The sequence below is a fragment of the Euleptes europaea genome, chromosome 13 (genome assembly GCF_029931775.1).
Source record: "Euleptes europaea isolate rEulEur1 chromosome 13, rEulEur1.hap1, whole genome shotgun sequence".
NCBI classification, from domain to species: domain Eukaryota; kingdom Metazoa; phylum Chordata; class Lepidosauria; order Squamata; family Sphaerodactylidae; genus Euleptes; species Euleptes europaea.
The window spans coordinates 27,541,861-27,555,425 of NC_079324.1; the positions used below are offsets into that span (position 1 = coordinate 27,541,861).

At 41.9% G+C, this 13,565-nt stretch overlaps 1 protein-coding gene across 1 annotated transcript in view; it reads left to right on the top strand.

Annotated features, from left to right (window-relative positions):
* THOC2 (THO complex subunit 2) overlaps nt 1–13,565 on the top strand; it is a 57,058-nt gene that overhangs the window by 13,270 nt on the left and 30,223 nt on the right. Inside the window, exons 9-15 of the mRNA XM_056859904.1 lie at nt 1,064–1,156; nt 4,567–4,722; nt 6,029–6,201; nt 7,538–7,733; nt 10,758–10,799; nt 12,146–12,276; nt 12,386–12,487. Of these exons, the coding sequence (XP_056715882.1) occupies nt 1,064–1,156; nt 4,567–4,722; nt 6,029–6,201; nt 7,538–7,733; nt 10,758–10,799; nt 12,146–12,276; nt 12,386–12,487 (893 nt within the window). The remainder of the gene's footprint in view (nt 1–1,063; nt 1,157–4,566; nt 4,723–6,028; nt 6,202–7,537; nt 7,734–10,757; nt 10,800–12,145; nt 12,277–12,385; nt 12,488–13,565) is intronic.

Consider the following 13,565-nt stretch of genomic DNA (forward strand, 5'->3'; position numbering starts at 1 on the left):
ACAATCCTTACATTTCTGTTGTTTTTCTAATCTTATTTTGAAGTCCTTCTTGGAATTTTCAATGTTTAGAGAATGTGGAGACAACCCATTCAGTGGCCAAAGGTCACATTGGAAACGTACAACAAAATTGGAAAGTCACAGATTGTTTCCAAATCCATGACCTTTTCATTGCCATGAATATGGTATGTAGCCCACTGATGGGAGTAGAAACATGTCTCACTTTAAGTTGGTTGTCCAATATTGCTTATCACAAGTAGTTAAAATCCTGTTTCAGTCTCATGACAACCATAAGATCAAAGAACAATAGAATTTGAGGCTGCGTTAATTTATGGCTTAATAATGGCTAGCGTGTCAGACTAGGATCTTGAAGATCCAGGTTCAAATCCTCACTCTGCCGAGGAAGCTTGCTTAGGTGACCGTGTACCAGTCACTTACTCAAAGCTTAACCTACAACAAAGGATTCTTATGTGGATAACGTGGGAAAGAGGAGCATGTTGTAAGCCACTTTGGGTCTCCATTGGGGGAAAATCTAGGGCTTCAATGAAGTAAATGCTTGTGGAAAAAATGGAAATCTCAATTGGACACATTAGGTGGACATGTATGCACACCTCCTTTAGCAGGACTAGACAGGCAGCTCTTTAACTTCTCTGCTCAAGGCAGACAATTCCCAGATTCAAAGACAGCAGTCGTTAGCTGAACCCATGGAGCTAGGAAGCCTGAGCAAAGGGTGGAGGAGAGTAAAAATGTCCTCCTCTTTGCTTTCTTTGCAGAAATCTTTCACAGGTACACACCTAGAACAGTCATATAAAGTTGATTTGAAAGAGTGCAAACAATTTTAGAAACTTAAGGAAAATTGCCCTATGGGAAAATGTTTAAATAAGACATGCTTAATCTTGGTTATCAATATTGTGATTTGCTACACCAGTGTAGGAGCGTTCATTTTAGATACTTTTCTGTCTGTGTCAAATTCAATTTTGTGTGTGTGTTCAAAATGATAGCATTTACCGAAAGTTATTCTGTAATATTGCAAATGGCTGTTCTAAAAATTCTTCTTCTCTCTTAGGAGCCAAATGGAGAGACTCCTGTCTCTCTATACAGAGTTGCTGCAGTTCTTTTGCAACATAATCTAATAGATTTGGAAGATCTTTATGTTCACGTAAGTGGTTAAAAGCCAATGAATGGAAAATCCTCTTGAAATTATTATCTCACTGTTAGTTTCTGTGTGTGTTCATTCAGTTATGCTAGGTTTACTATTAAAATTTTTGTCTGTACTCAAATCAGGCATTCTCCAACTAACTGCATTTAAGAAAATAGAGTCTGAGGAGGTTTATGTATTGACATCCAGTCTTAAGTAGTGCTATCTGTTGTGCTCATTTTCACACAGTGATAAATAGATTAGCATTAAAGGAGCACTATTAATATACATGTTCTCAGTGGGAACGGTCCCAGGAAAGTGGAAGGCTGTGGAAAAATGAGGGATTGCACCATTTGCTCATGACTAAGTTCATTTCACCAGCAGAAGTGATGTGCCAACCGTGACCCATCTTGGACAGAGTTAGCCTTGCCAGCGTCATCCATGCCCATTCGATTGGATTACTGTATTGGGGCTGCCTTTGAATACTGCTAGGAAACTTCAGCTGGTTCAGAGTTCTGATCATTAAGTTGGTTGGTGCATTAGCTCTTTGAAATGCATCTCTTTGGTTTTAATACCGCTCTGGCGATTTCCATGGTGTTTCCAGGCACAATTCAAACTGACATTTTTTTCACTCGAAGCTCTGTGCAGCTTCCAACCATGATACCTAACAGATCGTCTGTTTTCTATGATCTGCCTGTTTTCTATTATCCTTCAAGCCCTTCTCTGGGGCCTGCCACCATCAGAGACTGAGTGGTGGTTAGAGATTAGACCTTTTCTGTGATGGCACTGTGTTTACGTGCTTTCCCTAGAAATGTTTCTTTGGCATCCACTACACCAGTGTTTCCCAAAGTTTGCGTCACGAAGCCTCTGAAAATAGGTTGTGGGTCAGCCCTTCCTAATGGCTGCCCCTCCCCTTTCCGTTGCTCTTTTCTATTTTGGAAACCAGAATCTAACCTTGGAAACAGTATCTTCCATGCCATACATATTAGTTGATATTTTTTTTCATCACTGCGTATACATGTTGATCGAGTAAAAGGTGTACTGATGGTTACTAGAGTGAGTTTCTTAGAATCTTAGGGGGAATGGAGGGAGTAATGGAGAAGGAGAGGGATGGTCAAAGGCTGGATTTTAACCTCAATATGCAAAGGCTGTGTATGTCAGAATGCCACTTGATTGCGTTTCATATCCATATTGCGCCCTTTGTGTGATGGTTGTTGGTTTCTCAAAAAAGTAGATGGGTGCCAAGGTCATAGTTTGCCAAGGGCACAAAGAAACCTTGGGCCAACCCTATATGGGTCAGCATACCAAGTAAATTTGGACTTTGGGTCACCATACCAAAAAGGTTGGGAGTCACCACACTACACTGAGTTTTGGATGCCTGATTAAAGCTATTTTATTCGCCTGTCCTTTATCGATTGCCTCTCTTTGATTTTGATGCTGTTTTATTGGTTTGGGGGTATTGTAGTTGAACGTTATTTCATTATTTACAGTGCAATCCTAAGCACATTGACTTCAGTGCACTTAAAAGAGTGTAACTCTGCTCAAGATTGCACCGTTAGCTTCCAGAAAACACCATCTTGGAAGGCAGGAATACTCTGAATGACTAACACTGTCAGTAAACTGGCCAGGACATAGAGCAGGCTATAAATTGAATATAATAATAATTTGGGGCAATTTGTTACCATGCTTCCATAAGTTGCAATGTAAGGGGGTCAAGGAAGGGGCTGCTTCCTACCTCCAATCTGTACCCTTGTTTCCCAAGGAGTGTTACTTCTCAAACGGAATCCTGTAGATAGCTGAAGGTCTGCAATAGGGGATTCTTGCATTGTAGTCAGCATCTTGGGTGCGTGAAGATGCGAAAGAATGAATTACATGAACCAATGAATAAGGGGGTGGGGAACAAAACTGATACAATTGTAGCAAAGGCAAATGCTTGATTTGGGATTATTATTTTTAAAAAACCAACATGAAAGCTGGGAATTCAGAGGACCTGACAGACTGATTATTGTAATGGTGATGCATCAATTCCAATAGTGTGAAGTTAAGCAACCCGTCAAAAATAATAAAATCAGCAGTATTAACCATGAAATATGCAAAGTCTTCATTAATTGTCAGCAAATTTTTCAAATTGCTGAGCTGATTGCTGGTTCATGAATGGGGCAAGAAGCTTTGTTGAATGTTACAGTTTCCTTTATTAAGCAGGAGATTAAAGACTTTAAAACCTGACCCTGTGGCCGAGTGAGGAAATAATCCTTTTCTGCAGATTGAAGCTGCTGTGATCTCTCAATAACTTGTATTTAAGTAGATTCATCCATGAATAAAAAGTCTTTGCTGCACATTGTTGAACTTAATTTTTGTTAATTTTGTGAATGAGAAAAATGTATAATATTAAATATAATGGAATTATTTTACTAATAAAGTGGTCACCCTCCGTTCCACTGACAAAAGCAGCAAATCCAGGCCGCCAGTGGTCAAGGAAAAGGCTTTTATACACTCAGGGGACTTCCCCAGTTCTGAAGAAAAATATTGCTTTATAAATTCTCCAAAAGGAAAGAAGCAAAACCTCCAAATGGCATGATGATGGCACATGAACACATGAAGCTGCCTTATTCTGAATCAGGCACTTGGTCCATCGAAGTCAGTATTGTCTACTCAAACTGGCAGCAACTCTACAGGGTCTCAGGCATAGGTTTTTCACATCCTAGTCCCTTTAACTAGAGATGCTGGGGATTGAACCTGGGACCTTCTGCATGCTAAGCAGATGGTCTACCACTGAGCCACAGCCCCCATGGCAGAACATGCCCCAGCACCAGTGATTGTTGAAAATAGCTGAGAGTCAGTTAAAGGGAGAAAAATCAGAGGGAAATTGGCTTGCTCAAAGTCCTGAGAACTTACAGAGCAATCTTTAGGGCAATTTCCTGGGAATAAACCCCATTGAGTAGGATTTTGAGTACATTTGCTTAGGGTGGCACTGTTAAGGATTCTCAGAGGGTAAGATACAGGAGCATGTATGGGAGGCAGCATTTTTCAAACGATTTATCCCCCTCCTGCAATAGTTTGTGGCTTCCCAACTTCTGCCCTCTAATGGCAAATTACATGGTAAGAAACGTATAACAAAAGCTGGAAAAGCATCTTGCAGATGAAGCAGGGAGAAAGGTTTGCATATTCAAAGACTCCCTAGGTATGCAGAAAAATAATAGCTTGTAGTTTTTTAAAAATGCCCTCACAACAGATCAAGCTGAAAGGGATTGAGAAGTCACTTAAGGGGGGGGGGAGTTGAGAAGTTGGTCTTCTCAACCCCCTAAGATTCTAGTGTCCTGGAGAGAATTTTTTGCTAATATGTTTCTTAATATGGTTGCTCATGGGCCTCCATGAAATTTTGGATCCTAACAGTGGGCATCTGTGGTAAACAATATCATAACTCTTTGTAGCTCCTTCCAACGGACAATACTATCCTTGAAGAACACAAACGAGAAATTGGAGAAGCGAAGCAAATTGTGAGGAAACTTACGATGGTTGTATTGTCTTCTGAAAAGACTGAGGAGAAGGAGAAAGAAAAGGAGAAGGAAGAAGAGAAGACGGAAAAGGTATGGCTAGAATCTAGAAAGGACACTGTCCAAAATCATAAATCAGATCTGAGATGCTGCTGTCAGGCAGACTGAGAAAATCCAAACACTTCAGTTAGGCAGGTCCTTGTACAGTTGTAAAGTTCTGAGGTCAATAGAAATTGCATTTGGATTCAAGAGAGAGGGGAGATTCAGTTGGGAAAAGAGGAATATGCTGCAGGTACATGACTAAACTAGACTTTTTCAACAAAAAGTCAGCAAGTTAAGTACTAATTATCAGATCCAGTTTCTGCTGATGCAAGCAGGAGAGGGTGTCTGTTTGACCGCATAAAGGCTGTGCCAGGCATCATGGAACTTGTGCACTGTAGGTACCACAGTGAGGAATAAAATTGTGTAGGACCACCCCTCCCTCTTTTGCTGATGGAAAAGCTGGTAGGATTCATCCTTATATATTTTTTTCTGAGTTATTTAAATTAGACAAATAACTATTCCATTCTGGAAAACTAGATAGCTTCTACTATATGCTTTAAAAGCCAGTCCACATCTTGAGTATCATAAGTACCAAAGAATAGGATGATCTCCCTTTTGAAGTTTTTTTTAGTAGTTTTCAGATTTTTCTTTTAATAGATAACTAAATCTACAGTTAAGTTTACCTGAAAGCTCAGTTGGAGATAACTGCAGTAATATATGTTTGTATCCAGTTATCTTGAACATCAAATATTTCAGCAAACGAGGATTCAAACATTTCATCTGTTCAAGAATTTAATCTCATGGGGATGGGGAATGAAAGTAAACCCTCCGTGATTAGAAAAAAGTTGTCAACAGACATCTATTAATTTTTCTCATTTCAACCACTGCTGGAAATTGTTCGAAGGGGCCTGAATGGCCCCTTACAACTATGATTCTATTAAATGATGTCCACTGACCACCCTCCTTTGGAAATAGGTTCCTCTTCAAGAGGAGGTCATCTCAAGAGTGACCTGTTTTGGGCAGGTGAGCTCTTTCAATTTTCCCACCCCAACAACAGCCAGAGGGAGAGGTGCAAACCAGCAGCTACTGCCATTCACCAACTCTCCAGACAACTCTTCCAGCCTTTGTTTGAACTGGTCCTTCAAAACTGTTTTTATTCCTATGTGAATAAATGTAGATGTAATAGATGACTGATACAGTTATGTAACTAATATTTCTTTAATAGGGCTAAAGCCCTAATATTTTGGTCATGTGCTTTCTTCTCTCGGTACAAACCCAAGATATGATACAACATATGGGGCGGGGGGAACAATTCCTGTGCTAAAAATGTTTTTCTCTGATTACTTCATCTTTTCAGCCACCCGACAACCAGAAACTGGGTTTATTAGAAGCGATGTTAAAAATTGGTGATTGGCAGCACGCCCAGAGCATTATGGATCAGATGCCTCCATTTTATGCGGCTTCACACAAGCCTATCGCTGTCGCTCTTTGTCGGCTTCTTCATGTGATGATTGAGCCTCTTTACAGGAGGTAAAGTGAACTGTGGCTACATTTAGAGAGATTATATGGAATAGCTGCTGTGTGCCTTACATGCAAATTGACTATTCATAGATCTGGCTTCACTTGAGCCCTCCCTAGTCATTGGCTCAGGCGCTGAACGTTTCACTGAATGTTTACAAACATTCCAGCTGCACAGAAGGTTAAAAAAAAAGCTGATCAAAAGCCAGGGTGCAGAAGATGGAACGGTATACTGTTCAGCATGGCTGGTTCTTGAAATGAAAAGGCGTCTGGGTAAGGGCCTGGGAGTTGGTCTGGAGGCAGAGCCCAGTGCAGAGGCTGTCCATTTAAGATGCGTAGTTTAGGAATAATAATGATGCTGAGAAGGAAAACAGCCTTTGACCTTGGTTTTCTAGCAAGGGTCGCAAAAGCAAAACCTGAAGCCACCTTTTGGCAACTTTAGCGCTGTGTAGGAAAGGATTAATCGGCAGAGGTGCTTTAAAAGAAAACAGCTTCCATCTGTGAATTTCGCTTGCTTTAAATTTTGTTTGATCTGTTTGAAAATAAGGATTTTAAAACTGCATTCTGTGCACATAGGTCCTCTGTTGCAGAGAAATAAAATGCATGTTCTGTAGGGGTCTAAAGGTATACCCTTTGCGGTATATCCACTATTCCTTTACATGGTTTATCAAATGTAACGGATGCAGTGTTCCTGTTTTGGTTGGCTGTGAATTGTGTGGAAGAGGTTATGAGATGTGCAGGGATGTATGCAAAACACAAACCCTATAGAATAGTTTGAGGTTTTAATGTGTACTGAATTTTAGATATTTCGAGCGCATTCCTGGGGGGGGGGAAGCTCCATAGGAGCCAGCTAACCCCGTGCCAGTGTAAGTGCCCATTTAACCAGGGATAATGGGCACTTATGCCATCCCAGGTGGCACACATGCTGGTGCCTGGGCGCCCCAGAGAAGTGTGGGCCTCTGCAGCCGCTGCACCGGGATCTAAATCCTAGAAGTGGCAGGCCGCGCCGGGGTTGGGGGGAGGGTGTTCCAAGGGGCGGAGCTGACTTTAGTCAGCTTCCTAACCCTTTTCACCCTGGGAACGCCCTCTTGAACTATGATGTGGTTGCTCTGTCTTTCTCAGTGGCGCAGCCTCACTGTTTGCAACAGGGCATTTCCCCCCTTTTCTCTTTTTTAAATTTTTTAAAAAGCTTTTTTCCCCCTTTGGTGGCTGGGAAGCCTCTGAGGAGGCGGCATGGCTGCGCTGCTCCTGGCTGCTGCAGATCTACCCCCTCCCCAGGAATGGGCTGCCCAGTTTTCTACATTTAAGTGTCACGTAAACTAAAACTTTCCTCTTTTCTTTCTAACAGAGTTGGAGTGCCCAAAGGTGCTAAAGGGACACCGATTCCTCCTTTGCAAAACAAGAAAGCGCCAAAGCAAGTAGAAAGCTTTGAAGATTTAAGGAAGGAAGTGTTCAACATGCTTTGTTACCTTGGGCCTCATCTCTCCCATGATCCCATTTTATTTGCAAAGGTGGTTCGTCTTGGCAAAGCTTTTATGAAAGAGGTTCGTGAGCTAGACCATGGAGCAAAAAAAACAAAAAATTGCAATGGCTCTTCTATCATACGGAAATTTGTGGGGTGATGGTGTCTTCAGTATATCATTTATATACAGAAGGGTGGCAGATCAGCAAAAGCCGTAGAAAGGCAGCACTTTTTTTTTTTTTTTTACCCAAGAGGGTGAACATGGGAAAGCTTTTCTTCATGGCTTTGATTTAGAACTAAGTAGATAAGGGGAAAGGAGCCCCGTGGCGCAGAGTGGTAAGCTGCAGTACTGCAGTCCAAGCTCTGCTCATGACCTGAGTTCGATCCCAACGGAAGTTGGTTTCAGGTAGCCGGCTCAAGGTTGACTCAGCCTTACATCCTTCTGAGGTTGGTAAAATGAGTACCCAGCTTGCTGGGGGTAAAGGGAAGATGACTGGGGAAGGCTCTGGCAAACCACCCCGCAAACAAAGTCTGCCTAGGAAATGTCGGAATGTGACGTCACCCCATGGGTCAGGAATGACCTGGTGATTACACATTGCTTTAAAAGGGTTTTTGGATACTATGGCTAAAAAATGGTTGGAAGACATCTTCACTGCTAAAGGGGCCAAAGTAAGTGCGAACAGTATTTTTTACAACATTTTCAAACTCTTAATACATCGATGGGAATACGTTGAAAGTGCGAACAGAATTTTTTATAACATTTCCAAACTCTTGATACATCGCTGGGAATACCTAATGCAGTAACAGCCATTGATGACTGATGCTTGACATTTCTGCATACAGCTAAGCTCTTATAAGATGGAAGGGTAGTAGTGTTCATTATTAACCAAACTGAAGTTTCTGAGAGAGATTTCTCGTGAACTAGGAAAGGGTTGCTGACTTGTCTAGTCTAGTCTGGGGCCTGGTTATGGCAAGGTAATGAACTGGAATGGTTGAAGGACGACTCTTTAGTAATTCACATTTGCACTGTCCTTGGTCTCATTTGCCTGGCAGCCTCCTGCTTTGGAGCTCTGCCCTACGTGAAAGGGCTAATAAAGCCAGTGAGAAAATAAGTGTTTTCCTCTCTTAGGGCTCCTTGACTTGATGAATCCTTTCCCCTGGGCTTTACTTCTGAATTGTGCATCTGCTATAACCACTGAGAATTGTTCAGTAGGAACTGGAATACAGAGCTAGAGATGTATATTTAATGTGCAGTGTGGTGTAATGGTTAGAGTATCAGACTAGGATATGGGAGACCCAGGTTCTAGTCCCCTCTCTGCCATGGAAGCTCACTGGGTGACCTTGGGCCTGTCACACACACTCAGTCTAAACTTCCTCGGAGGGTTGTTGTGAAGATAAAATGGAGAATGTTGTTAAACTGCTTTGAGTCACCATTGGGGATAAAAAAGCGGAATATAAATGAAGTGACTATATCTCTTCAGCCAAGTGTAGCCTGACTGTTGTGTTGTAATATTCTCGCTGCACGTATGCATCTTCTGTGGTGAAACTTTGCCCGGTGAATTGTAACTTGCATATGAAATGCCACTGGGGGGTAGCATTTTGATGTCTTCTGGCCAACATTTAAAGTATTTTAAGCATCCATATTAAAAATAAAACGGGTGGTGCTTTACTCTGCGAGCCAAGAAAGAATTTAGAAGAAGAGTCGGTTTTTATATGCTGACTTTCTCTACCACTTAAGGGAGAATCAAACCGGCTTACAATCACCTTCCCTTCCCCACAACAGACGCCCTGTGAGGTAGGTGGGGCTGAGAGAGCTATGACTCGCCCAAGTTCACACAGCTGGCTACGTGTGTAGGAGTGAGGAAACAAATACAGTTCACCAGATTAGCCTCCGCCACTCATGTGGAGGAGTGGGGAATCAAACCTGGTTCTCCAAATCAGACTCCACCACTCCAAACCACCGCTCTTAACCACTACACCACGCTGGCTAAATTTAGTTGCTGTATCTGATTATCTAGTTCGAAAGATGCTGCTGGCAACAAGTGTTGGTCTTTCCTTGAAATGGCTCCATAATGAGTAGATAACTGCAAATGTTATGGCAGCAATATTGCTGTGCGAGAAGTACCAGTTTAGAAGTTTGGGGTGTAGGAGACTCTAAGACCTCAGTAGTCTATTGCACACATCATGCCTTCCTTCTCCCGTTCTGCCTTTGCGCTCTGTCTCTAGCATTTGTCTTTTAAATTGCAAGCAGGTTGTTTGGAAGGCAGGTGGCTAAAGAGGAAAGGCAGTTAACACACATTTCCAGGGTCTTAAAATGCTAATTCTGACAATGAATAATATGAGTGCATAAACAAGAGATAGTGATGGGAGCCATAATGGGAGTCTTCATAGCGAGGCGTCTCTTCAGGAATAGAATTTAAATTGTGTTGTGGTTGCGCGTACAGATACTACACAATAAATAAAGCTGTGTTGTGGCTTTGTAAGAAAAAAATTATAACCCTTTTCATGCAGCAAAACATTCCGTGTAATTTCACCGTTAAATAGCTGACAGCCACAGTAGTTTTCCCGCTAGGTTCGATGAAATTAGTCTTCTGACAATTACAAGTTGTTAACAGATGGTTAAGCACTTGGGTAAGCCCTTGTAAATCTTAAGTTGGAATTTGGCAGTTCCCTGACAAACGTTTCTGTAAATATCACCTTTGTGATATGGTGTGTTTTGCAGAAAAGCATCTTGCATGGTACTATGGAGACCTGATGGTAGTAAATTTGAGCACTTGTTTCTGGATCTGCTTTTTGGGCCCTGAAGGGAGTCTCTGCTTGTGCAAAGAATCCATGCTGTTGTTGCTGGCTTTAACAAGCGCCTACATGCAGGCGCTTTCCCGTGTCTAGCCCTTTCCTCATGCCAAGCTCACTAGCGGAGGAGAGAGCTGCTACTTCTCTTCAGTCAGTACTTCACTTTCTCTAAAACAGCAGAGAGAACCAAGACAATATTTTTTTTCCCTGCCTGGGTATTTTGCTTCCTTGTTTGCTTGAGTTGCTTCTCTCTGTTGTCTCTTCAATCCGAAACAATTACATTTTAGCAGTGGTTTTTGTTTTTCTTCTGTAGTACCAATCTGATGGAAACAAGCAAGAGGATAAGGAGAAAATGGTGAGCTACTTAAACTTGTTCCTGGAATTATATGTAGTGTCTATACCTTTCCAGCACAAACAGCTACTGCATTTGTCAAACTTACTCTACACAAATTCAGCCTAAAGCTGGAATAGGCATCATAAAAGCTGGAACCCACTGAACTGGTTTTGTGATGTGCTGTCTTTGAGAACCACGAAGCATAACTCCTGAACCAGCAGAAGCAAATTGTACAATCTTTGTGGCACCCAAAGTAGAAGTCTGATCATTCAAATCCAGAAATCTATCTGTGTGCGCGCGCGCATGTGTGCACGCATCCCTGCAACCCCATTAATTTAATTGGAAAATTGGTTTTGGGAAGGAGCTCACTGCTCACAGTTCATTGTCCATGATTACAGTCCTGGCCCAGCTACATTATTTTGTTTTACTATGAATCTTTGTTGTTAGATTCAAATGTCATTGTTATATTTTGTAATCTGCTTACTGACTGAGTGATATTATCACGTTATCATCCGTTTACTGACTGACTGAAAACTCTTTATCATACTTGTCATCTGCCCTCGAGTCCCAGTGAGAAAGGTGGGCAATAAATGAAAATAACAGCATAAGGATTTCTGGGGTTTTCCCATACCTTCCCCAACATTGGCTCTTGGTGAAGATCACTTAAGCTGTCTGGTGTTACTGCAGGCACACCTCTGGCTGAGTATGGACAGTAGTGTTTTGGTGGGTCAAGTTCACATACATATGTCATGTATATCGTATAACCTGCCAAAACACTTCTGTCTATACTGTTCACAGGAAAGACTGCAATACATCCCATTTTTGTGTGTGTTAAGGATTACAGAATTGTAGGAGGTATGGAGATAGTGTGGTGTAGCGGTTACCTTTGGACTCAACTGGGAGATCTGAGTTCAAGGCCTATTGTGCCATGAAGTGAAACTGGCATGGTCACACTTCTAACCTAACCTATTTCACAGCATTGTTGTAAGGATGAAATGGAGAACCCAGTATACCACCCTGAGCTCCTTGGAGGGAAGGAGGGATAAAAATGTACTAGTTTCTAGTAGATGTTCTAGTTGTGATCTCTTTATTTCCTTAGCAACTTTATTAATACTAACTGCTTAATCTTCTCTACTGCAAGATACTGGTGCATGGTGACCAAGATGTTTTTAGCAAGTGTGCCAGTCTACCAGCACCAGTTTCCATATTTTGTTTTATTTCAAGGACTTGAGATGGTGCTTAGTGTAGTTTAATAAACTTGTAGGATTCTTGAGTTAGCTGTTCTTTGAATATGTCCTTGGATAGGAATTTGTGTGTGGTAGTTGGTTTTCTACATTGTTTTTTGTTGTTTGTTTCCCCTCCCTCAGGAAGTATTATTCAGTTGTTTGCTGAGTATTACAGATCAGGTCTTGCTCCCTTCTCTTACCTTGATGGACTGTAATGCGTGCATGTCAGAAGAACTCTGGGGGATGTTTAAAACGTTTCCATACCAGCACCGGTGAGCATTTGCTTGAAAAAGATGTATTTGGAAAACTGAAATTATTTGTCGAAATCACAAGCGTGCAATTGTGTGTTTTCTAAAATTTGCTTCTTGCAATACCGGATAGGTACCGTCTCTATGGCCAGTGGAAGAATGAAACGTATAATAGCCACCCTCTGCTAGTGAAAGTTAAAGCTCAGACAATTGACAGAGCCAAATATATTATGAAGTAAGTTGGTTTTGAAGTTTGTTCTTTTACTGGAGACTGTAGGTGAGATTCTAGGAGCTGATTTTTGGAAATGCTTTCTATTTGTACAAAGCTTCAAATATTTAAGCTTCAAATATTTATTAAGCTTCATTTATTTATTATTAAGCTTTCTTCAATGCTTTTGCATTAGTGAAATGATTAGACATGACCCAGCTAAAGCTAAGCCATTGTTTTCTCTGGGAAAGGTTTAAGCATGCATATGCTCCCTCATTGAAATCAGTGGTGCTTGAAATCCTTTTGTCTGGATAATATCTACAATAAAATCAGTACACGGGACTGTACTCCTTGTTACACAAGATTGTGGTTCAGCAGGTTCCCTGTTGGCTGTGCTTTGGCCACTCTCTGTCATCGGCCATTTTGCTGCATTGTGTGGCCTCTAGCGCCCAGTACTAGCACACTGTTATCTGTGTGTTTTTGCAGTGTCATATGGAAGTGTGATAGTCAGACTTGAGCTGGAGGTCGTTGCTGTAGGGAGAAATGAGAACGTTGGCATGTGCGATAATCTCAAGGCAGCAGCTCCGAAGTTGGGATGAAGTTACTTTAATCATGCTGGTCTACATGATAAGAGAACACATACTGAACCAGTGCACACTTAAGGCCAAAGCACAGATACTGTATTACACATACGAACACATGAAGCTGCCTTACACTGAATCAGACTCTTGGTCCGTCAAAGTCAGTATTGCCTACTCGGACTGACAGCGGCTCTCCAGGGTCTCAGGCAGAGGTCTTTCACATCACCTACTTGCCTACTCCCTTTAACTGGAGATGCTGGGGATTGAATTTGGGATCTTCTGCATGCAAAGCAGATGCTCTACCACTGAGCCATTAGCAACCCTTCCCTTCAGTTCTCTGCTTCCTTCCCTTTTGTGGCATATAGAATCATAGAATAGAACCATAGAGTTGGAAAGGACCACCAGGGCCATCAAGTCCAGCCCCCTGCACAATGCAGGAAATTCACAACTACCTTCCCCCCTCCACACCCCTAGTGACCAGAAGATGGCCAAGATGCCCTCCCTCTCATCATCTGCCTAAGGTC